Below are 26,353 nucleotides of genomic sequence, written 5' to 3'. Positions count from 1 at the left end.
TTGTAATATAAAGGTAAATGCAAAATGTTTCAATTTGGAAGGCTGAGATGCACATAGGAGAGCTACTGACAGGTAGCCGGAGAGCTGCCAATACCACAAGAGATACTCAGAGAAGCCTGATCTAAAAAGTAGCTGCCACTAACTGCCTTTGATCAGTTTATCTGAATTCACATGTAACAAAAAGTTCAGGTGATTAGGAAGACATTGGTAGTGAATTCTGCAAACCTTTATCTCATTATTTGAAAGCTTAATAAGAAATAAACACCAAATAACACAAAGATATACAAAGCGGACTCACGAGTTTCTATTAAAAAAGTGCCCCCAGAGAGTGCAATTTTTCCACAGTCCATTAGTTTGAGAACCATGGGTTAAATCAGCGCAAATCTATCAACAGTTTTGAGCCACACACTAAGAGCCAGTGCTTTTGACCGACAAATTCTAGAGGAATAAGACAAATGTGCATCATGCACAATGGCGGCACACCATCATGACGTCTTAAATCCACACATTTGAAAATCAGTATATGCCCCCAACATTGCAAACTAAGAACTAGCCCAGCATGACCTTACTCCCACCGGAACCACAAAGGCATAAGGGGGAACAAGGGAAGAGATGGTGAGTGGCCAACCACATCTTCACATGCTGAGCAAGACAGCTGGACTAATCAATTGCACAGGCAGAAGCAATACCTATGGTATATATTTCAGACACTTTCCATCCACCATACAGACTGGGGCTAATTTACGTTAGTAATACCGGCCAGTAGTTGAAGTGACTCTTGAGTAACTATCACCAGTCTACAAACATGTCTTCAGGTGCTTAACCCAGTCTCAATAAAAAAAAAACTTCCTGGAGCTTCCCCTACACTTGACCACCACTGCATTAAATTAACATGTCAGAAAAGTATTTGTATTTTTAGATTAGCCATTCTTTTATGAAACTCCCTGCCAACTTGTTTATTTTCATGCGATGAACACGCTTGGTTGATCAAAAACAGCCTAACAATAGGTTTGTGATGTAAAATGAAATGTCTTAAAATCCAAAAATATTTTCCCTAACTGGCAATGCACTCCAATAATGTATGCACCAAAAAAAGCGTGACCAGGGAAGCTTAGAAGGGCCCACTCGGTTTAGGTCTGATGCCAGCAACTCCTCCCACCATGTTTCAATGAAGTGAATGTCTTCATAAACCTGTCATATTAAGTTTATGCAGAGTGGCAGAACATCTGAGGCTTGGAAGTAGAGAGGTCTGCTGCACAAGTCCTGCCAGCTCAATTCTTGTGTCATTCATCCCTGTTAGACTTTCTCTGGGTCCATATATAGTCTTAGCGTGAATATTTTGTGGGCTGCAACATCGGTCTTTTGTTCTTGACATTTTCCGTTGTTGTAAAAACGGTCTCCTCGGAGGCATTTATGATGTATTCATACAAGAGATGTGATTCTCAGATTCAATTATTCTGCTGCTCAGGACTTCAAACACCGAGACAATCCTTGGCACATTCACATTATGTTTAAATCCAAGCCGCCGTCTAGTCAAAAAAAGGTAATTTCAACATCAAAGTGAAGCATATGACACCTTCTCAGTTGATGCGCACACGTGGATTTTAGAGAAGATCACTCTTTTAGCAGGCTGACTTTTTAAAATTGTATAATGTTCAAGCAAAATTGGGCAGAAGCACCAGCTTAACAAGAGAAATTGGTTTTTTTTCTACGTCAGGTCAATTAACACAAGCTATACCGATGTGTCAGAGGAAAACAAGATACACAAGTATTAAGCTGCTGTTACTGTATTTGTTGTTCGTCATCAAAGGGATGCTGCATTCTGTAATTGTCCAAGATAGACTGTCTGCAAACTATACATGAATATCTGGCAAAACTTGGACTACTGAAACATTACTACGCTGTCAATGGGTAGCCCTGTAAATCCACATGAGTGTGCCGAGTGACTGCAAACCATAGCCTCAACTAGATCAGGTTATGATCATCACATAAAGGAGGAACCAATCCATGGGCCAAAGGCTCTGGGAAAAGAGCACTCCGGGTGGTAATGGCTCTTGTAACAAAAAACGTTCTTCTGATAGCACATTGATTCACTGTCTATGAGTACGAAAATGTTCTGCACGCAATCTTTAAAGCTGCAGACCGTTAGGTCCTAGAAGTAAAAACGTCATTTTAAAGGGCTAGCTAATTTTTGCATGCAAAGGCATCCCCATGATTGTGGCCTACACACAAGGAAGGCGTTATTATTCGAACATGTTCTTCGAGAGAAATTGCGAAAATCGGGGTCTGGGCAGTAAGCCACAACCTATCACAATCTGCATTCCATCACATCTCATACAGGTGAAACTCAGATAGAGTTCCCTACAAGAGCCAACATCAATGCAAACTAACTCATCCTTCTAGTGGTCTTCAACAGTTAACATTGACTGAGTTACATATGTTGCAGTGTACATACAGAATGCATAGTTCAAGAATTCTTAGTCTGCTAGTGGTTCTACAACAGTTGAGTAGATCATTAACATCAACTGAGCTCCATACTGTGCAGTGCACATACAGAATATATAGTTCTAGAAAAATTACAACAATACTTTGACGGCGGACTACTGTTTCTGCACCTCACATCAGTTTCAATTGTATCAGGTCCCTTACGCAACAAGCCCTTGCACCAGCTGTCAGGTGATGCCTCTATGTCAGACCCTAAGCAAAATAGAGCGTTTGGGCATGCGTCCGGTGATGAAGTCCAAGAGGCCAGTACTTAGTTTTTCAAATTAATCTTTATTTTCAATAAGTTAGTTCCCATAGAATAGGTGATTTTACGGTCAGCCAACGCGTTTCGTTCTCATGATGAGAACTTCGTCAGGGCTCAGTAGGCGAGTATCTTTTCTTTGAAGTTAAAGGAAAACATTGAGCATGATGGCACTACACAGGTATAATGGGTGCAATGTAGCCTAGGTCCAATGTGACCTCTCGTGTCGAGATAGAAAAAGCGATCCTTTAGTCAAGTCGGTGTTCCAGGTTATTCCTCTGGAAACAAATAGGGTATCGCAGGGCCTCAGTCAGCCTCAGTAATATATCTTAGATTCGAGATTCTCCGGCCAGTTCTTGAAATCTAAGGTGAGTCCTTAGCTTAACTAGGAGGGTACCAGTTGTCTTTTTTTAAAATCTCATTTGAACTGTAGTTGTTCAAATGTTCAGTTAGGACAAAACTGCATTGAATTCCTACGGACTCTTGCCTGGGCCAGCTAGTCTGGTTCCAGTTCTGATGCCCCCTGCAAATGACAGACAATTATCAACAAGTGTAAGACATTCAAATGTAATTTCCGTGTTTGACTGGACTGTTAGTTACTAGAATGGTCTGACTAGTTCTAATGTTTTACCTACGTTTAATGTCACCTTTATGAATAAGCAGTCTGAATACCTGACTTTTAGGCTGGGTTTAGCTAAAATCACCAGGTATCCTCTTGTCTAATTATAAAAGCTGCTTTCTGGAGTAGACTTACTCTTCTCTCCAACACAAGTTCTCTTTTACGCACACAACCTTGGCACACTTCATAATATTTGAGAATTCATTACGGGTAGACGCGTAAGAAACAAAAAGGAGAAATGTTGTACCATAACGTCTAACCTGCGTTCACTGATTAAAAGGCACTTATAAAGGAGAAAGTGGAACATTTATGAAAATTTGACTTAAGAGATTAGGAGACTCACACTCAAACAGAGCGCATTTTAAATATGCAGGCTAGCAACTGTGCTGCGTACATAATGTTTTCATCTTGCTCCCCTGTCTGCTAAGTGGGTTAATTAAATGCTACTGCATTAATAATTAAAATTTCCCCCCACAACTATCTGCGAGTGTTTTATATATTTGCCTGCTCGAGATCTGCTAAGTGGTTTGATTAAATGCGGCTGCACTTACTAATTACATTCACCCCCAGAATTGATTGTCCATGTTTCATTCGCACTGAGATTTTATAACTACTTGACTTCCCAGCCGAGGGCCATAATACTCCTAGAACATCAACACAACATTTTAATTGCAACCGCCCCTGCCCCAACCTGGGCACACTGTGCCAGTGAATGCATCAAGGACCACTGTACCAGTAAATTTGTAACTGTAAAGGGTCTGTGTATAAATCATGCAATACTGTCTCTGCGTATGAAGTACTAGTCTAATGTGCCCATAATTTATTGTATAGTAATTGTGCTCCCATCGCTAAATTACCATAGAATAATCAGCCTCTGGCAGATTTACTGTGTAGTAATATGGCGTGGCCATGCTTGTAATCCGGACTTCATATTTACATATGCTGTAATCACAATTTATGAGTGCACATCATCTTGCATGGTTACTGGCCCATAAAACACACATTTTTTTCCTGAAATTCAGTGCAATAACCATGTTCCCGCAAAAGTACAGGGCATAACATTAATCTGTCTTTCTCAAACATGTCATATAGTAAATCAAACATGCACAGAGCTACTATTCAGTTCATCAACTGTGCCTACATTCAGCCAATTAAAAAACACTCAAACACGGATCCTGACCTGAACATTCTTACTGTTTGTCTAACTGTTATAATGGCAAAACTCGCCCCCCTTTAGAAGAGGTGCGGAGAGCCATCGTAGACACCTAGAAAGCACAGATCTGATCCAGAAAACTAAAGAGAAGTAGCTGGCCTGACTCTGAAGGTAACTTTTCTAAACCATCCAAGAGAATTGCGCTGTTTAATAAGCTCTGAGAACATACATAGATTCCAGCAGGAGTTTAGCCACAGTCACAGCAGACATGCTACCTTGTTTGGTGGCCTTTTATCTCCCACTGCAATGATACTGAAGGGGATCCCATTCATGAGGGGAATCCTTTCTATGTTGCCTAGAAACAACATATGTTGCTTTCAAATGACATGACAATATTGAGATGATTTGCATGGCATCATTCAAGGTTGTTCCACGTGCATTCCCTTCAGAATGCTCAACTTACCAATATCTGAAAACGCGCTGCCAAGTGTAAAGAATCGAGCAGCATTAACTGGCGCTGATCAGTCCTTCATACTCAGTAGTGTTTCTAGATGCGAGTTAGTCACACTATTTATTAAAACAAATTACTCGGTGTCTGCGAGCCTATGTCATAATCTATGGCCTGGGCTATTGGTCTAAAGATCTTTATCTATAGAAGCAGCATCCTATCCTCCCATTCCCAGAGTGAATAAATATATACAGATACATATCAATATATACAGATACATATATATATATATATATATATATACACACACATTTAAAATTCCTGACGACCTGAGGGAAGTCGTCACCACAGCCAGCACTTTAGTGAATACTTGTGGATTTGTTGTGAGACTAAAGAGTAGCACCATTAATTGTTACGAGCATTACCCCTCTGTGAAGCAGAGGTAATACCTTATTACTGGTAGGCTCAAGTAGGTGGAAATAGGCATCCTTGAGATCCCAGGGCGCCATCCAAGCGCATACATTCAGGGCTAGGAGGACTGGATTCAGGGAAACCTGTCCTGACAAAAGGTTCAGGAGCTTAAGGACCAAAATGGGTCTCAGATTCCCACCATTGAGCATAAAATAAAGAGATTACAACGCTGTGCTCCTCTCCTCCATGGGCTCCCCTTCTAGTGTCCCTTTATGCAATAAGGCAAAAGAACCTCCACCTTCAAGATAAAGACTTCAACCGAGGTGCAGTTCTTGAAAGTCAATGACCCAGAGGAGTGGTGAGTTAGAAGGAGGGCACAACACTTGCGGAACAGCTGGAGCTCTCAGTGATCAGTCGTGATGGACTTTCAATTGGTCAAACAATGAGACATTTTGTTGAAAGACCATCTACTAAAACGTTGAGGAATTCAGTAAACACTGAAGAAGAGCTCTAAACCACATAACTAGTGCATGGCAAAACAGGAACTGATTACAGTGCTGCAGGAATTGGTATACAGTGGCTGGTTTTATGACTTCCTTGTTAGGCAGAGACATTACTGGCGTTACATAAGGCAAGTTTTCCAGATCTAGTCTGATACTTAGGGACATTTAATAGAGTGAGGAATCTGCAGGGAAAAGTGTCCATCAGACATATCAGACTTACTACAGTTTATAATCTGCTCTTACTCATTACTCAGTAACTGTGGTCTACAACTCACTGCCTGCATCAAAAACACCACTTCCTTACAGATCACCAAACTTGCTTCCAATGAAGCTGTAGTATCAAAATTGCCACCCTAACAATCTTAGATGATGTACATACTTTTTTGGATTGCAGGAACATTTTTGTTGTCTCATTTCACTTTATCTCTGTGCAGCCTCTTTAATAACTAACAGATCTCCATTGCTGAATTTGAGAACTTTTCTTCAAGCAGTGCTGCAATGCCTTTTGGGGGTGCCCAGGACTCGAGCTTATCACTGGGTTGGATAACTGACAACCTTTTGAAGTTCAGCCTACGGAAAATTGAGTTCTTTGACATTACCCATAACATAAGAACGACCCCTTCTCATTCAACCGAGTAAAACCCTTCTGATCTTTCCTCTCGCCTATACTGAAACATTTAGGGTACATGTAAACTAAACAATGAAACACACCTAAGCGCAGCAGACTCATCCCAGTTGATCTATTCCCTAGAGTTTGGGAACATCATTGCGATGGGGCCTGAATTATCACTTTCCACACTCAAGACCACAACCAGATTCTTATTTTCATCGATAATGTTTAGTCGCATCACCTAATCCGGAGTACCTTACATTTGAAGCCTATTTAATCAAAAATTGCATTTGAGATTGGCTGCCTAGTGTACAAAGCACTGGATATGATTAAGGCCACCTATTGTGCCAATCTGTTCATGATTTCTTTCAGTAAAAGAGGGCTCATGAGCAGGATTCGGATCTGTTCAAGTTCGGAATCCATCTTACTGAAAAGCCATAACATGCTTTATGGAGCTTTCTTTCTGTTGACTTAAAGACCAAGCATTCTCTTCTGCCATTCAGAAAACATGTGGTATCTCAATTAGATCTCAATTAGGACGTCTTTTATTGCCGAAACGTACTCTTCATTCCAAAGTCTTAACTTCTGTGAGTAAGAATCTGTTTGTTAGAATGGAATGTGCCCAACACTATTTCTAGTCCAGAAGCCCTGTTAACTGGTAAACAAAAAATTAAATGCTGTATAACGTACATTCAAATTGACTACACTCCAATTACTGAAAAGCAGTTGCACTTACTAACGGCAACCTAATGGAACGTTTTCAAATCTTACTTAGTAGAACAGATGCAACATTCATTTTATTCAACATTTTCAAATTCTAGATAAAACATTTAAAATACATCACACTCTCGCAAATTTGATTTTCAACGTCCATGTTGCATCCCCCAAAGAAGAAGAATTAAAATGGGCAATAGCTGCTGTTCAGACAATAAAAATTGAAGAGGATGATACAAGAGAAAGGTCTATTGGAGAGGGCTAAAAAGCAATATATAGTTTTACTGGAATCCCTTTCCGATTCCGAACGAGTTCATTTCCATGAAGTGTATATTAATTAATTACATTGCGAACTTCCGAGTTCCTTTCTTTGCAGCTTGTCATTAATTCTGTAAAACTGAGCCAGCAAATGTTTGGTCCTGTGGTCCCTATGTCCTTAACAGACAACATGCACCCTCAGGCATGCATAAAAAGTGCAATACAATGCAGCCGCTGGACTGCACACTGCTCTAGGATGTATCTAAGTGAATACATGTCATGTTGTACAGTTCAATATTAATGGCAATTTGACTTAGTTTGAAATTGAGGTCATGTGAAGCCCTACAAGAAAATGGCATGGGAATGGTATTTGCATTGTATGTATTTGTGTGGAAACAATATTGGTGAAAATTAAAAGGTCAGGTGACAGTTGCATTGTCAAGTCAGACCTAAACATCAATGTAGGTTAATGGATGCCCTCCTCCCATCTATTCTTCTGCCAGAGAAAAATAATATAAATTATCTAGTTATCTAAGACACTTTAACAGCATTGCAATGTCACGTGTGCCCCTGAAAGTTGAGCTCAGGCAGCTGGAGAAATGAACAGGATGATCACAGGTGTGTGGAGGGCAAACACTTTAGTGGGAGCACACAACTTCTGCACAATCAAAACACGTTCTCATGGCTGAGAGCATGTGGGTGTAGTAAAAGCCCCCCTCTTGGCAAGTCTCACAATTTTCTGGTGGCAGTTGCATATCAAAATACTGTACTGAAGCAGAAGACAAAAGCAGACTGTGGAAAGGATGGACAGCTCACCTGGTGTGGCATTGAAGTCTAGGATACGATGGTGAGACTGCAGCAGATCAGGATTACTGGATGACAGGGTCCCACTGACAGGTAACGCTGGAGGGATGTGCTTTGTTTGCCTTAATCCAACTATGCTGTCATCTTGGGACTGACCAATTCCAATGTCACTGTAAAGAAAGGTAAGCAAAGAACACTGAACATCTTCATAACACACGTACGAGTGTAGGCCAATACTGTCATACAATATAGTAGAAACACCTCTGGTAATTTTAACTCTGATGATTAACACCTATTATTTACAGTGTTAGAAAGAACAAAACTTGAGTATTAAACAATTGGCAAAAACAGACTATTTTCAATACTCCTGCTTTTTAAAAGGCTTTACCCCACTACCTCCACTTCTGCAACCAACAACTCATACACATTAGACACAAGTGTTTGAGTTGAAGCTAGAATAATGTGCAAGTAACAGCACATGCTCCCATCAGTGGCCATCTGGAAAAAGAACGATAGATTGAAAATTTGATTTAGACCTTCACGGCCTTAAAACTAATCAGAGTCAAGATTGAGACACTTAGCATGTGACGGTCCAATACCTGCTGCACCCACTTGACAGGTTGTTGCCACAAGTACACTATGACGGAAAAGTAATATTACCTGCTTCAAAAAATGGTGCGGACACTGCCAGTGTGGGCAGCAATACTCTATGTGGAGTGTCTTTTCCTTGCTTGCTGGCATTTCCCGATTTTGTTCAAGGATTTTTAATTTATTTTTATATTTGTTATCAGGGCCGGACTGGGAACGCAAACCGGCCCTGGCAAAGTTGGAGGTGGTGGGGTCGATACTGAAACTCCTGATTTTTCGTATGCAATCCCCTGGCACAGGCCTTGCGACCGAGCGCACACTTAGCTATCATGTGGCAAAAATAACAAAATAAAGAGCCATTGTGGCTCATGCTTACGTTTATGAAACAAACAGCTCTTCTTCTGCCCTATTCTTCTTAGTATGAAGTTTGAGGCAGCAGAAGAGGATATACATGTGGAGATGTGTGGTGCAGCGGCCAGGGCAGCTGACTTCCGAGCACAGGGCTCACGGTTCGATCCCCGACTCCGTAGGCAGCTCAGCTTAGCACCATGTGACTCAGGACAAAAGCTCACTTAGGGCCAGATGTAGGAAGGCAAATACCGACCGGTATTTGGAGTTTGGGATGTAGGGGCATGTCAAGATACAGATTCGATAATTTTACCAAATCGGTAATTTCACAGATTCAGTAAAATACTGATACTGTAAAATTACCGAATCTGTATCTTGACATGTAGGTAGCACTGTAATCAGTGCTACAGGGGTTTAATAATTCGTTATTTACCACCAACTAGAAGTTGGTGGTAAATAATAAAAACCCTTTAAAAAGCATTTTTTTTTTGCTTTTACAACAGTGCCATGTTGCAGTCATACATGCCCTAAGGGCATGTACGTCAGCAACATGTGCCCCCATGCACAATTGAGGGGTACAACAGGGTGTCAAAGTGACACCCCGCCACCCTTCTATGTTTCCCCCAATTACCGAATCGGTATTTACCGATTCAGTAATTGACATTCATTCCTATGGGCCTCCAGGCCCATAGGAACAAATGGTAATTCGATAATTAACGAATCATACCGATTTGGTAATTAAATCGGTAAAATTACCTACATCCGATTGCCAGTTCTTAAATACCGAATCGGTATGATTCGGTATTTAAGAATCGGTAATTTGGGATTACCTACATCGGGCCCTTAATTTCCACAATGGCCCCCAGTGCCTTGAGACCCGTAAGGGTGAGTAGTTCACGCTTTACAAATACAGATTTACATTTACTTGTTGGGAAAGGGTGGGGCTTAGGGGGGATTGTCCTTCCTCCTTACGTCACCAGGACATGCCACATGGAGGAAAGCCAGCAAGTTGCACATTCCTGCTGAATACATTTCCTTGAGCGCGCTAGTTTTAAAAGTGCTACAGGGGCAGTCAGCAGATGAACAGTGGCGGTGCTTACAGCATTTGGGTAAGAGCATCTTTGGGCCTGCTTCGGAGACCCTGTTCTGATAACGATGGGGGGCCTAGGATTTCCACCATTGCCCGAGAAAAAGGTCGGCCACCTTTTCACATTTTAACTTTCTGCAAAGGCCCTGACACTTTTGTAGAACTTTATACGAAATCATCTGTATTCACTTTGAACATAGATTATCTGTCTGTTTAATTATCAGAAATTGGTTGAGCAATGTTAAGTATTTCAAATAATATTGTTGTCCATGCATGCCACCTAATGAAGAACCTTTAACAAAAACTACTGGGTTCGGGCTCTTGACTTCTGTCTTATACAATTCCTTGTCCCAGATTACAATAGAACCACCTTTGTCGGCCTGCTTGATAATAACTGATGTGTCCATTTTTAGATTATTTAAGGCCTGTGACTCTGCTTTTGATAAATTGAATTTGAGATGTTTTTTCTTTTTTTCCATTTCCATTACTGCTGACAATAAGGTCCGTTCAAAAGTAATCACCTCCTTTGGTATTTTGTTTGTGGGTGGACAGAAGGTTGATTTATTTCTAAGTCCTGTTATTTCAAGCTTAGGTTGGTAAGGCTGTTCACTGAAGTAAGTTTTGAGTCTTATCTTTCGGCAAAACTCGATTACCTCTGTCTTCAGTTTCACAAAGTTTGTATATTTGGTAGGGACAAAGGTGAGCCCTTTTGTTAGAATTTTCTCCTCTTCGGATGTCAAGATTTTATTGGACAAATTGAATATTGGTGACGGTATTAGTTTTTGTAATTGCGTTGTCTTGTTGACATTTCCCATGTTTGGGGGGCAAAGCGGGTTTTTCCACGTGGTGTTGGCTGGCCTCTGCCTAAAAAAGGTCCCTGGTGTTGTTGTTGGAATCCACCTCTCCTGTTGTTATTTCGTCTTGGTGTAGGGTCGTCTCCTTCGTTTCCGCTAGCCGACGATGTATCTGAGAAAGTTGTGAATTTATTGTATGATCGTCCTTGGTATTCTTGTAAATGTTTTCTCGAATCCGGCTTAGAGTAAAAATCAGATTGTAAGTATGGATATACCTTTTCTAAGTTGAAATTTTTCTTGTCTTTTTCAAATTGTACTGTTTTTTGGTTGACTGTATAATCTTTGAACTCTCCAATTTCTTTTTGTAATTTCTCTAGTAATGTTTTTGAATCCGTAATAAGTTGATTAGTAGATATTGATGTTTCCAATGCCTCTATTTCTTGTAATTGTGCTTTTGAGAGTCTTTGAGCTGTTTCAATTGTTAACACCATTAGATCCCGGCTGCATTTTGTCTCTATGTAGCTGTATCCCTTCTTGTATATGGGATCTTCTGTGAATATTACAGGGACGTTTTTAATCTGCAAACCTGTAGGGATCGTGCCTCCTCTCAAGTGCTGAAGCAAAAAATGACCATGCAGGTCGGTGCGAATTTGTTTCTTTTTTAAGCGTGTCAGTTTATCGATTTCATTCTGATTCTGAGCTGAGACACTCAGAGAAGCAGAAGCGAATAGGGGCGGATCGGCTAATAGGTTTTTTATATGGTCTTCCGTATACGCAAAAGTTTCATTTTCACTCATACTAAAACGCTGATCAACACTCAAGTCTCAAATGGACAAAGGTCACTCTAACAAATAGACTACCACCACAGAAAAGCAAGCCTAACTGTCTAGTGGTCTACAACAAGACAAATAAGAGTTGTGTATTGTACATAAGGTCAAAAACTTTGCCTAAAACAATTTCAAAAAATCTGTGGATATTCTAATAAAAAATAATCCCCTTTTTTCAAAATAAAATAAAAGTCAAACAACACTTTTGGTTTCAGGAACATTTGTTTAACGGTCAGGTGTTCTATCTAGAATAAGTAAGTGAAAGGATTGGCAGCACATGCAATCTCAGTTGTTGTTTATACCTAATGAAGAAAGCAATTTCCAACTTGTAACTTAGTTAACTAGCGATATTAGACTAAGAAATAGTATCCAAATGTGTAAGCAATGTTCAGCCACTGCGAAGGTTTGCACAGCTTTGGATTTTGCTGTGTAGAGTGAGGAGAGTGATACTCACTAACCCTCCTTTGATTATCATACAAAGGCACCTTAATGCTAAGCCACCTCTACATTATTTGGAAGTGATTTGAAAAGATTGTTTTTGTCTGTATTATAATTAGGATATTCGGAGCATTAGGGCATGTGAGGAACACATTTTAAGGTGCTTTTATGTTACATTTACTATTTAAAGTACCTACTGATAAGGTGATATGGGTCAAAATTACCAGCTTCAGGAGCTTTTCTAATTTTTGTATCGTTCGGACATTAAAACGCTGCTCATGCCAGTATACCATGCAAGTGACAGCCCTAGTAAACCTGGATACGTTTAACACCTTTGCTGCGGCGGCGGCTATTCCGCCGCAGCGTTAAGGGGGAGGGGGGGGCCGCGTGGCGCTCACACGCTGGGGACGGAACTGCTCCGTCACCAGCCTCGGGTGAGCTGTGCTGATGACGGAGCGGTTCCGTCATGGCCCCGCCCGCACAATAGAACGCCCAGCGCAGGCGCGGAATCCGCACCGCGCAGGCGCGTCGGGCGGGCCGTGACGGAACTGCTCCGTCATCAGCACAGCGTCACCGCGGCTGATGGCGGAGCGGTTCCGTCATCAGCATCAATGCGGTTAATTGCGTGCTGTCTAGTAGCGTAGCAAGGATTCCCTGGTCCAAGCAAGGAAAATGTCATCGTTGTCAGCTTTTGTGGTAGGTATATACAGCAATTATCAGGGTTCTGTGGGCCCCAGTGCCACTGCAAGTAATGTCTTAAAATTGAAATTTGTTTAAAATAAGTGAAATAAAACATGAGCTGTCTAATTGATTTGAAGCTCATATTTTGCTGACAATTAAAAAACAGCATTAAATTCGAGACCAGGCGATTGTGAATTACTTGTATTGTGATCTACAGCAATCACGTGTCACTGCTCAAGACTCAAGCACCCTGAACTGAATAATGCAAAGAAATTCAAAATTCCTAGCAAAGTACTCAATTTGCCATTGGAGCAAACACTATCAACATCAGAAAAAGCAATAATCCGTTTACTTTTTAGGTTTTGCCTCGCCAAAAAGATGCGCTCTGCGCATCTTTTTTGCGCAGCAAAAACCTAATGAGAACTGTAGTGTGGCTTTGGGTCGGCCCTCGTCATTCATTGGCTGGCTCCATAAATGGAGCCTAGCCATTGGATGAGGGGCCTGTCCGTCAATGCCGGACCAGACACGGGGGCGTTCCCGAGATTCTTTGGCTTTTGCCGACGTCACGCGACGTCAGCCGAAAGCCGGGAACGCCCCCGAATCCGGTCCGGCATTGAAGGCACCCGGAAGAAGTCCAGGTGAGTGCTTGCTTTAATTTCCCGCTGTTCCCACCCCCTCTCCTGCTCGCAGCGTCTCCCGTCCCCGTTCCCGCCCCCCTCCCGCTGGTGACCGTGCTTTCCTGTTGTCTCAGCCAGGCCCGCTCCCCGCAGACTCCCCTCCCCCTGGTCTCCGTTGTTCCCACCCCCTCTCCTGCTCGCAGCGTCTCCCGTCTCCGTTCCCGCCCCCCTCCCGCTGGTGACCGTGCTTTCCTGTTGTCTCAGCCAGGCCCGCTCCCCGCAGACTCCCCTCCCCCTGGTCTCCGTTGTTCCCACCCCCTCTCCTGCTCGCAGCGTCTCCTGTCCCCGTTGATGGCCGCGCAGGTGGCCTCGGCCGCAGCCCCCCCTTCAGGCCTCGGCAGTCCCCCGGAGCTGAAGCCAAGCGGGGGACCCGAGGAGCCGGGCGAGGTGGCCGCAGACAGCGGGCCGGAAAGTGGCCCCGACGAAGAAGAGGCCTCTCCTCCCGGCGGCGGAGAGCCGGCCGCCCCCGAAAGCAACGGACCCACCAGCCCCCCGAAGCCTATCAGCCTGGTGGTTATGGTGCGCCCTACCGAGAGCCCCCAGAATCTTACTACCCGGCATACCCTCCCTATCCAGGCCGGGCCTACCCGCCCTACCCTCGCGCTAAGCCCTACCCTGGAGGCCCCCAGCGCTTCCTAGGGGGCTCTCTATCACCGCCACCCCGACTCTGAACCAGTTGCTGACCGCGCCCGCCCGCGCTTACCCCGGCTACCCTCCCGAAGGTCCTGACGGAGCCCCGGCCCCGCAATATGGAGGTCCACCTGGAGCTGGAGGCTGGGGGGCCGCACAGCAGAGAGGACACCATGGACCTGCCAGTCCCGGCAGCAGCGGGCAGCCCTTGCCCAGGACTCCGCAGGTAAGAGAACTGGAAAGTGGGGCAAAACATGCGATTTATAGAGCCCTGTGCTTCCAAGGGAAGGTATGGTTGGCAAGAGGAACGGGGGTGGGAGGTGGTATGGAACAATGGGACGAAGCATTTTCTAGTTATTTTTTTAATGTAAAATAAGAAGTTACAAGATAAAAGCTCCTTGCAATACGGAATTTTTTCCAAACAAAAGTTGTCCTGGCCGCGTTGTCCGACCTCGCTGTTGCTGCTCGCAGCTGGGCGGAAGTGCGTCGGGTTGCAGCGGGTTTTTCGGATGCTGCAGCGCTTTGTAGCTCTGCTCGGATAGAGCGGCGGCTGTTCTCTCCCTGAGCATTGGCAGGTGGAGCAATTTTTGCCAAGGTTATGGATCGGTATCTGCTGTTCCTCACTTGGGAGAGTAGACCAGAGCCCGGGATTGCCACCAGTGGAGGTCTGTTTTGGAAATGTTTTTTTATACTGCATGAACACGTTCGATAAAATACGCTCATTCTCCTCGTGTGATGTAGGTCAATGTCCTCTCTCTTTTGGTCTTCCTGTCTTTGAGATCACTGAACGAAAAATTCACTTGCTGTTCTCCACAATCTAAGGGAAGGCAGGGCACTCCGTTCTTATATTAGTATCATGGGCTTCCCAGGAGTTAACTAACTATACGAGCAGTTCTTTGTCCATCTTTGTGTATTTGCTGCTGTATGTGTTCTCTGTTGCAGTGTCTCTATGTGCCTGTCCTTTTATTTGTATGACTGTCGGAATGTGTCTCTATGTGCCAGTTTGTGGATTGTGCCTGCTTGATTTTATATTTCTGTGTCCGTTTGTTGGCGTTTCTCTGTGCCTGTCTTTCCTTGACTTTGTGCCTTTCCCCAGTGTGTGTCTGCCTCTTCGTGTTTTTGTGTGCCTGTCCGATCGCGTGTCTCTGTGCCGTTTTCTGTCGGTACCTCACATGAAGTATTTCCCTGAGCCCAAGGTTGTGCTTGGCAATGTGCGGGTTGGCCTGTTGTCCGTTTACCAGGATACTTATTTTACCTATCTTATAATGTGCGCAAGAATGTATGTATATATTGTGTGCGGCAATTTTGGGTCTATCGTGTGAACGAGTTGTGGTGTACTCGGGTCTACTGATCTTGTTTGTCGCTTCTTGTCTGGCTACATGTGTCATTTAATTTCTTCATATATTCTTGCGAGCATGTTGGGCTGCATTGTTCCTTATGCTGTGTGCACAAACCATGCTTCCAGGTGTTTGTGAGGTTGTCTTTCTGTCTGAGTGTAACTGACTCTGTTGTGGACTGTGGTATGCATGCGAGTCTGTCTCTGTATTAGTTGAAGCTTGTTGTTTTAGATTTTGATTCCTGAATGCGACACAAGTACACGGATCTCAGCGGGCTGAGTTCTGAGATTTCCCAGTTGATAACTAGTGATTGTGGAACGGTGAAACCAGCTATTACCAGCGAGTTTGGGTGAACTGTTTGGTAAGTAGCGCTCAGGACTTGAGGGATACCCGGGGAAAATGAAATAATGATTACCCCTTTAGGGAACCTGGGTTTGCCATCCTGGCTTTGACGAATGTGCAGTTCTGATTCGAGGCACATGTTTGTTTTTATCTGTCCCTCTTACAGAATTTGTCCCCATGTGACTCTCCTTCATGAGTTTGACAACTCACCGTTGCCTTTGAGTCATGTCCTAAACCCAGGAAGCTGATACAGTGAGTGCAGATAGTGCTTACTCTGTGAGAAGAGGTGCCGAGCCTCTGAATACTGTTTTTGAGAACCGAAGGGCTAGTTGGGGTTATGTGCCTTAGCTCCTGACATCTTCCTTAACCTGGTTCACGTTGTATGTGATCCCCTGTCACATAATTCGTTGCTCCACTGTCACATAATTCTTTGCTCCCCTGTGATGCTGTGTGTGTGTGTGATGCTGTGTGTGTGTGTGATGCTGTGTGTGTGTGTGTGTGTGATGCTGTGTGTGTGTGTGATGCTGTGTGTGTGTGTGTGTGTGTGATGCTGTGTGTGTGTGTGTGATGCTGTGTGTGTGTGTGTGATGCTGTGTGTGTGTGTGATGCAGTGTGTGTGTGTGATGCTGTGTGTGTGTGTGATGCTGTGTGTGTGTGTGATGCTGTGTGTGTGTTGTGTGTGTGTGTTGCTGTGTGTGTGTGTGTGTGTGATGCTGTGTGTGTGTGTGTGTGTGATGCTGTGTGTGTGTGTGTGTGTGATGCTGTGTGTGTGTGTGTGTGTGATGCTGTGTGTGTGTGTGTGTGATGCTGTGTGTTGCTGTGTGTGTGTGTTGCTGTGTGTGTGTGATGCTGTGTGTGTGTGTGATGCTGTGTGTGTGTGTGTGTGTGATGCTGTGTGTGTGTGTGTGTGTGATGCTGTTTGTGTGTAGGGCTGTGTGTGTGTGGGGGTGGGCTCTGTGTGTGGCTCTGTGTGCGTGTGGCTGTGTGTGTGTGTGGGGGTGTGGGTGCAAATGCAATAGGTCTCGCATTTGCAAAAGATTAAGCTATTGGCATTGTAAATGACCATGCCATTTATTTATCTGTTTTCAAAACTAACACATAAATAAACAATTTGTCATTTAAAGTGCCAATAGCTCTAACTTTGTCAAAGGCAAAACCGTTGCATTGTACTTGGTATCGAATCCAACAACGGCCATGATGCTATGGAAAGAAAGGACAAAGCATATTGACCCACTGTTGACACTATGGAAAGAATGGAGGAAGTATCAAAAAAAGACAGGTGGAGCATAAGAACCGAGCTAGGGGATGCTCATCCATGAAAAAGGAGACTGCTGTTCTTTCCATGCCCTCAGAAAGTTCTCTTTAGGCCACAGCCCCCTAGATTTGAAATGGCTTGCTACCTACCATTTTCAGAACAAAGAAAGGGGTGTGGCAGTTATTTTGATGAGGAGAAAAGATAATGGGCCAGAAGGTGTGTGTGTGGGGGGGCTCTGTGTGGGTGTGTGTGGGGGGCTTTGTGTGGCTGTGTGTGGGGGGGCTCTGTGTGGGTGTGTGTGTGGGGGGGGGGGGTTTGTGTGTGTTGGGGGGGCTCTCTGTGGGTGTTGGTGTGTGTCATTTGCGAGAGATAAAGCTAGTGGCATTGTAAATGACAATGCCATTTATTTATGTTAAAAAAAAACAAATAAAAATAATGTCAAGAGCAATGCCAATCGCTCTAACTTTAACAAAGGCAAAACCATTGCATTGTAAATGCTTGTTTGTAATATTGGCCACTCAAGAGCCTTACCTCCTTTTACAGAAGCACTGAGGGCTTTTAAAAGTTTATCAGTTATGTAATACCCCATCACTTCCATTCTATGGGGATGTGTAGTGACGGCCACAGATGACAAGGACGTCACGTAGGTTAAGCATAAGTATTTATTCAAGTAAGTGATATGCACTGCGACCTCAGCCACAGCCTCCGCTCACGCAGCTTCCACACACTAATCCCCCGGCGCTCGCCTTGGAACGCTGGTCGCGGTGACATTCTAAGTGATGTCACCGCGAGTAGCTCCATTACACGCGGAGACGCCGGGGGGTGATAAAGGTGGGAGATACCACACATCCCCCTCCCCTGCGGAAATAAAACATGGAACAATGAATGAACAACAGGAAACAGGAAGGACGGTAAAGTCCTGATCGGAATGTCTAGAGAGGCTGGTCATAATCCTGCTAGGAGGAGTAACCCAAGAATGGCAGAGAAGCAGGGGCTACATCATAATGTACTGATCGAAATGACTGGGGGGTCTGGTCACTCTCCTGTTAGACCTACCACCTGGGTGGGGAACTGACAATGGCTTCTTGGTGTTGGGACCTCGGTCCTGCTTTGCATCACCCTCCCCCCCTTTCACTCTCAGAGTCATTCCCTGGTGGGTGGAACCTCACTACTCTCCCTAAGTTCCATATCTTTCCCTCTTGAGTTTTGACCGCATTCTTGAATAGCTTTGTGATTTTGGTAGGACTACTGTACCCTGACCAATTTGCTCTCCCAGTGGGGGTTCTGATCTTGATGCTATCTCCTACTTTGAATTCGGCCTCCCGTGTGGCCTTGAACTGGTCATATCGTTCTTTTCTTTTTTTCATGGCTTCCTCTTGCTTCTTCAAGCTTTCCGCTCCTTTGGTTTGGTCTGACCACCCCTTGTGCCACTTCATCCACCCTGGGGACAGCTTAGTGTTGGGTATCCTTGCACGGAGCAGTTCGAATGGGGTGACTCCCGTCGTCTGGTGCGGTGTGAACCTGTATGCTTCTAACCGCCTCCACGCCTCTTCTTTTCAGCTTATTCCACTGGCTTTGGCTAACTGGATGCTCTGCTTGAGGGTTTTGTTAAAACGTTCAACCATGCCATTGGTTTCGGGGTGGTACAAGGCGCAACGTTTGTGTTTGATGCCTCTCTCCACGAGGAAGTCTTCCATTTCTTTCGAACATAGTTGCACACCATTATCCGTGAGGATGTTGCTGGGCAGCCCTTCCCTGATGAACACTTCTTCCAGGAACCCGATGACTGTCCTGGTCGTGACTTCACTCACAAACTTCATCTCCGGCCACCTAGAATACAAATCCATAAGCACCACGATGTAAGGCGTTCGCAGTTCTCCAGACATTGGGCCCACGATGTCTAGCGCCAACTCTTCCCATGGTCCTGACGGTGGCGGCCTACATACCATTGGGGGAGTCATCTGCTTCAGGACTTTGTCACTGTTGCTGCACGGAACGCAGTCTCTGATTCTCCTTTCGGTGACCAGGTCCATGTTCGCCACCAATAGCTCTCCCTGAGTCTTTGTTTAGTCTTGGTGATACCCAGATGCCCTTCGTGAGCTATCTCGACCAAGTTGTTTCTCACTGATACAGGCGGTACAAGCCTCGTTCCCCTGAATAGGCATTCGTCTACTATAGACAACTCATCCTTAACAGCCCAGTATGGCCACAGGTTTTCTTCTCGTTTGTCTTCGTTCATCCATCTGCTTTTTATTCTTTTGCATACCTCCTCCAGTGTCTTGTCCTCTTCCAACGCCTTTCTCCATGTTTCCTCTCCCAACGCTCTCTGGATGGTGCAAACGTTCTCCATCTGAAGTCCATCCTCTTCTTCATCCAACTTCTTTTGCTTCTCCCTTGCCTCATTTTCACTGACGAGTCTTGACAGACAGTCTGCTGCAAAATTTCGCGTTCCTGGGACGTACTCGACGCCGAAAGTGTATTCTTGGAGGTTGACCACCCACCGCCTTATCCTGCTGGAGATGGCATCCAGACCTTTCTTGCTGAATACTTCCACCAACGGCTTGTGGTCAGTACGAAGAGTGAACTGAGTTCCCCACAGGAAGTCTCTGAACTTTCCCACCGCCCAGGATACTGCTAGGGAAACTTTCTCGATTACCGAGTAGTTGTTCTCGGACTTCTGGAGTGACCTCGAGGCAAACGCTATGGTTTCTTCTCCTTCTTTGCCTACTTGGTTGAGGACTGCTTCCAGCCCCTTGGCACTAGCATCGGTGGTGACTACCGTCGCCCGGTTGGGTATATATGACTTCAAGCTATGTCACCGCGAGCAGCTCCATTACACGCGGAGACGCCGGGGGGTGATAAAGGTGGGAGATACCACAGGATGCTTCCCACATGCAAAAAGGAAGTGATTTACAGGCGCATGGTGATGTTCCATTATCCAGGACATGAAGTTCCACTGCCTCAACCCACTCAAGGGGACACATGCTGTCTTTGGGCTTCACAACCCACTGCCAAGGCTCAAACCTAGTGCAATACCAACTTCGCGGATGTGCAAGCCCACTGCCTACTACAGTTAGTCTTAGTAAATATTTAGACTCACTTTTAGTACAGGTGCAGCCTTAGGGATGTGTAACCCCCACCAAGCCAGCTGAGAGCACAGTTGCATTCTCAAGTACATGCAGATTTACTTCATGGATCACAAAGAGGTGATGTAATACAAACCCAAGGGGTCTGTAGAGATAAATAAACAACGTGTGATGGAAAGACTAGGGCCCATATACATCCATGATGAAGGTGTCAGACCCAGATTTATGCTTGGAGGCAAGAGGAGATCGCTGCAGCTCACTTTGTGTACTCTACAACTGATGGCTTCAAAACAGTGCCTGCCCTACTCGGCTTTTCTTCTCCAGAGATCGTTAATGTAACTGCTAGGTTGGTTGTGAACCTAACTACTCTTCAAGCACAATGAGGCCACTCAGTTTGCTTTGCCTGCTGTCTTCCTGTAAATTTTTTGTCTTGCAGCGTTGAGGCCCAAGAGAGGTCTTAGTTTACCAAGAGTTCATGATATCCACCACCATCGTGCCAGCCAATCAAACCGAATCTACTACCCAATGAAATACGACACACAGCCCCCGCTGCTGCTTTCCTCTTATTTGCAAAAGAGAACTGCATTTTTTTCTCATTTTCTCCCCTTGTTCACTGCAATTCAAAAGACTTTAAATTATAGTGATTGTAGCATATCATCCCTTGTTTCCATCTTACCAGCTCTGGATGGATAGTGAAATGGTTTTTAGCTGTGTTGCCTATATTTGCCAGACATCCTCTGGAACTGCAATGAGAAATGTTTAAACACTGGCACTGGGATCCCAGAGTGGCATGAAAACTTTTAATAGGAGTCTACAGTAAACTTCAAAGTGCGTTGTTGTGTTCTGTGGTGTTAAGTGTTTGTATCTCAATACACCTGCCGCTGAATGTCTGCAAGAGTGAGGAGCTGGGGAGAGTGGTTATCTATGAGCTGTTCAGGGCACTAGACCTCTCTACAACTGAGAGAGGTTCTTGACTTATTTAGAATTTGGTGCAAACTGGAAATGCTTTGGTTTAGGATGGAAACTCTAAACCTGCAGCAGAATCCACCAAAATAATTTCCTCCACCTTAGTAATATTGTTGTGGAACAATTTCAGCCCCTCACCAACATCAATAGCAACACAGCTAATGTCTAATGTATATATGTGCCTCTAAACACTTAAAGCCAATGAAACTGTATCTCGAAGTTAAGAAACAGCTGAGCCACATCATTTTATTTGCTGTTACCTGTTGATGGAAAAAGAGGGTTATTTTGCTCTTTTAGTCCACCCCTTAAGGAACACCAGTTAACCAAACTCTGATTCCATCTCCCACCTCACACCTGTATGCACTGCTGTGTCTAAACTAATGCTGCTCTGCGACATTCTGTTCATGTGTGAGGTAGGTCGCCCAACACGTCTACCTCATGTATACACCACATGCACAGCATCCAGTTTACCTATGTAGGTGTAACTGCAACTTTCAAACATGCTCCAAATGGGTTGCAAACTCAAAAAATAGTTGAAGGCTTCCAATGACCTCTCGAGGTCATCAAACACTAATAAATAGCACACAGAAAACAGTGCATTTCTCATCAATTCAGAAAGCACATTCCAGCCTTGCAAGGAGAATGAAAGGCGCTATATAAATGACCATGCAATATTATGAAACAAAAAAAAGGAAGATTGCTTAATGTTTTATCTCAACTCCTTGTTGACTCCAGGACAGACTTATGTCATGAGGATTTGGCTGCTCCTACTTATGAAAAGCAGGGCTTTTGGTCATGTGTCATTCTTACTGATTTTTCCAGGCACCTCCACAAGCACCTGTAGGAAGTTAACAGCGCCAACTAAAAAACCTGAACTACTACTTCTTTATTGATAGTGTTTATAAAGCATGCAATTGCCCAAAGTCATCCTGGCGATGTTGTCTGCTAGATATCAAATGAGTTCAGCTAGTTAAGTGGTGGAGACAGGTTTTGAGATTTGTATCTAAAACTGAGGTAATTGGTCTGGTCTCTAAGTGCATGGGCATTTTATTTCTGAGTTTACAGGTGGTGAAGGTGAAACTTCGATCACCCCAAGATACTTTAGTAGTGTTAGGGATTACTACTGTTCTTGAGCTAGTCAAGCAGAGGGCTCAAATACAGGTGTACCATTTGAATTTTGTTTTAAGGTACCTAGGGTCTACATTACAGAGCGATTTATGGGCAGTGCATAATGCCTTGAAGGAAATTTGGTTCCGAACGGGGAACCAATGTAGTTGCATCAGGTCTTGTGATGCTGATTTAAACTTAGGGATTCTCATCAAGAGGAGATCAGCTGCATTTTGTAGGATCTGCAGTTTATTCAGAATTCATTATTGGGTGCCTATGTCAAGTGCGTTGCAGTAATCAAGTCTGGATAACACAAGAGCAATGATTACCAGCTTCTGTAGTTCGAAAGGAATAAATGAAATGATTTTTCTCAACGATTTTAATAGAAGAAAGCGGTAAGAAGTAAGCTTATCAATCTGGTCGGAGAGGTAAAATTAACATCAAAGGTGATTCCTAGGTTACTGACTTTATGGACCGGGACAGGAAGCGGGCCCAAATGTTGGGGCCACAAGTATAAGTTTAAAGCAATCTCTTCCTTTTCATTTACAAAATGCTGCTAGCAAAGCTCTCTAGTGTGTGAATCAATGTATTGCGAAGGTCAGTGCTCAATCTGTGCATCGCAATTCCATTCTTAATAGGAAATTGAGTGGGTTAATGTCCCTGCTGCGTGTAACTGCTGCTGTAGATTGTGATGGACTTTTATGGAATAACATTGATACTGCAAACCAGGATTGAGATGCACAGACAGAACATTCTGATCCTAGCACTGGCATATCAGGGTCTGGATTGGCATTCAATAGCACTGCTGTGTGTTTCTTCCAGTATTGGAATATCAGGTGATTCAACAGAGATGGTATGGCAGAGCTGTGTGTGGGAAATGGGAGCATCTGGCGTTCTGCGGCAAGAACTGAGCTGCACTCGTAGAGCTGTGAGGTACAGCACCTAAAATAGCAGGCATCATCTGTGGTAAGAGTAAGGTGTAAAGCAAACTGTGCTTGGGTATCCGTCTGGAATCTTGAGGGGGCATCTAGGAAGGATCATTGTACGCAAGCTACCTGTGTGCAAGTCCCAATGTTGGCACAGTGCAGGGTGTTTCAATCCATTGCTTGCGATACACGGCCAGAGCTTTAGCAGCGGTGCTACCGAGCATGATGAAGATTTATAGGAAGAGTGGTGTGTGAGTTTGGTACTGAGGAATATCAGCAGTGAGTCAGGATTGTCAGCCAGGTAGGGTTTGGGAGCCAATTCAGTCTGGGGTCTTGCCATTCTTCTTATATACTACACTGCCATCCCATTCTCCTGTGGTCTAAATATAGATACTGGATCAGTCCAACTGTCATTAGTCAAACTTTGTCATTCCCATCAGAGCTTGACGAAGGTGGTATTGATTCTTATTGCACTACCATAGTTAATGACGGATTGCTCCTTTACCCCAGGACCAGTGCTTGATGTCCAGTTCAGGGCCTTGCCCCACAGAAATTCTGGTTCGCCCTGTTAGATTCCGGAAAGACCCCAAACATCCTTAAATATGCCCACTGGGGAATGATGATTCTGGCATTGAAATGTGTATATCTGGGGCATTGTAATACAGGAGCGGAAATGTCTGCTTAACTGAAGCACTGTGGAAACTGGTAAGCTGCCACATTAAGCCACGCTCTGGTATAACTGATCAACAATGCTGGCTGGTAAACAGATTATTCATCATACTAGGGGCAGTGCCAAGTAATATTTCAGGCGCACTGTTCTATTGTTTTAATATTTATGCATCACTCCTATGTATGAAGGATGAAGAGAGAGAGAGTACGAGAAATATCTGCTTTGTGAGGCACTTGCATCAATTATTTCGAGTTCACTGACATGAAGGAAGCTTATGGAGTAAAGTAGGTGGAAGGCAAGACAGACCTACTCAATAGGCTAGTAGTAGCACAGGCTCCAGCACAATTGCCTGCATTATAGCTGCCTATTCTGTATCCGCTTTGTCTGATGAGAACAGCTTGCACTGCTGCTGCCTGTGCTGGGTGTGTTCTGGGATCATGAAGGAAGCCTAACAATGTAGAGCCCATACTGTTACTCATGTGTGCCTGAGGGAAGCTTCCAGCTGCATCTGTGCATACACATATGGGGCTATGTCTGCCCATGAGGATTTTATTGGGCATAGGCTGACTGCATATGATGTCTGCTCCGGGGAATGCCATTTCTTCATCTCTAACATTTCATGGTAGCGGTCTTAATTAGTTTAGGCTTGGTGACTATAATAGACATACCTTCCTTAGCTACTTTTATGTTATGAGATTAATTTTACATTTTTGTTTATTTGTGCACTGATTTTGGTTTTTATTCAGTAATACCATGCCCTGTAAGGAAAAGGAACATACATGAATCCACAGAAGCTGTTTGCTAGTTCCTAGAACTATGACAGCCGGATGCTCCGTTCAAACCAATGCCAACTTGTTAGATCAAGCAGATGGTTAACCATGCATGCTAGTCTTAAATTATACATGCTAATCTGCAGTTAATATTAAGGCCCTCTCCATGTCATTGTCATTTAATGTTTGGTAGATAAGCTTGTTAGATGGCTAGAGTGAGAACAAAGTGAAATACATTGATTGGCAATCTCTAACCAAGCAACCTCCCTCCCATCCCCACCAAAAGCCACAAGCACAATTCATCCCAAAACCAGCCACATCAAAATACCCTATCCCCCCAACCACCACCCTTACTAAAGACTAAAGTACATTAAGAAGAAAGAGGCACAACTAAAAAGTCTAGATCCCTGAACAAAAAACACTATCCTTGACCTGCTCTCACAAATAACTCTGAACCTCATGTTCTCTACCGAAACATGGCTCAGGAAAGATTTTGCACCCACATGCCACAAAGCCATCCATCCCAATTTTCACATCATTAACAAAATTCGTATTGGCAAGACTGGATGAGACCTAACTATCATCCATAAAAAAAGCACTACAAATAATCATTGAAAATCTCACCATGGACGGCTGTAAATCCTTAATGATAAGATGTCACCACATTCAAACTATTACCTATTCTTTCCGCTTAATATATAGATCACAACACAGCAATGCCAACTTTAAAAATGTCCTACTTTTACAGTAACCAACAGCCATCAGGACCAGCCAGACCTATACATTCTAGGATACCTCAACATATGGCTTGTCAAAAAGAATCTAACCGCAAATATCACAACCAGCCTTTAACATACAACACATCTTTCGTGGCCCAACTCACTGCAAGTGACACACAGTAGATGTCATATTTGCACCTTAGGACAAGCCAGCTACAGACAACTCCCTTGTAAGCTGGAGCAACCACAGCATCATCATCTTCAAAATCAACACACCTATCAATAGCACTTCAAAGACAACAACGAACGCTTATACATACAATGAAAAAACTAGACAATTGGCAACTCAACACCCATCTTGAAAATAATCCAATAAAAATGTGGCCTACAGACATACACACTGCCTACAACTAGATCTTCACTGCACTGGAAAAACAGATACTAACAAAAACCACACCCAGAGTTGACTACCACATGGGTTAATGGCAACATCAAAGAACATAAACAAAACCCAAAATAATACAACGCAAATTGAGAAAAATCAGGAGATGAAACATACAAAACAAGCGACAACACTAGCCATAATAACCACAAAAAGACATCAATTCTCCACATATATAGTTGAAGCAAACTCCATAAAAGTCTAACAAAATTTTGCAATGCAGAGTGCCTAAACACAGAAATGCCATGATAAGACTTCTGTGACAAAATCTCTATTGAGTTATACTAAAAACATTTCTGAAGGAGAATGCGGTCAGCAACACAATGCATGACCTAACCACCACACAAAGAGACACCAATAACCATCCATCAATAACCTGCCCCAAAAAAATTTCCTC

The 26,353-nt window shown here is 43.8% G+C and overlaps 1 protein-coding gene across 17 annotated transcripts in view; it reads right to left on the bottom strand.

The window, feature by feature from the left end:
- The window catches only part of RAPGEF2 (Rap guanine nucleotide exchange factor 2), a 924,668-nt gene that overhangs the window by 122,257 nt on the left and 776,058 nt on the right, over positions 1-26,353 (bottom strand). For all 17 annotated transcript variants that reach the window (XM_086962364.1, XM_086962365.1, XM_086962376.1 and 14 more), the window contains one exon: positions 8,279-8,436. In XM_086962364.1, the coding sequence (XP_086818490.1) occupies positions 8,279-8,436 (158 nt within the window). The remainder of the gene's footprint in view (positions 1-8,278; positions 8,437-26,353) is intronic.

The sequence above is a fragment of the Lissotriton vulgaris genome, chromosome 3_1 (genome assembly GCF_964263255.1).
Source record: "Lissotriton vulgaris chromosome 3_1, aLisVul1.2, whole genome shotgun sequence".
Taxonomy (NCBI): domain Eukaryota; kingdom Metazoa; phylum Chordata; class Amphibia; order Caudata; family Salamandridae; genus Lissotriton; species Lissotriton vulgaris.
Note: the sequence above shows the minus strand (reverse complement) of the source record. Positions and strands in the feature narration are given on the sequence as shown.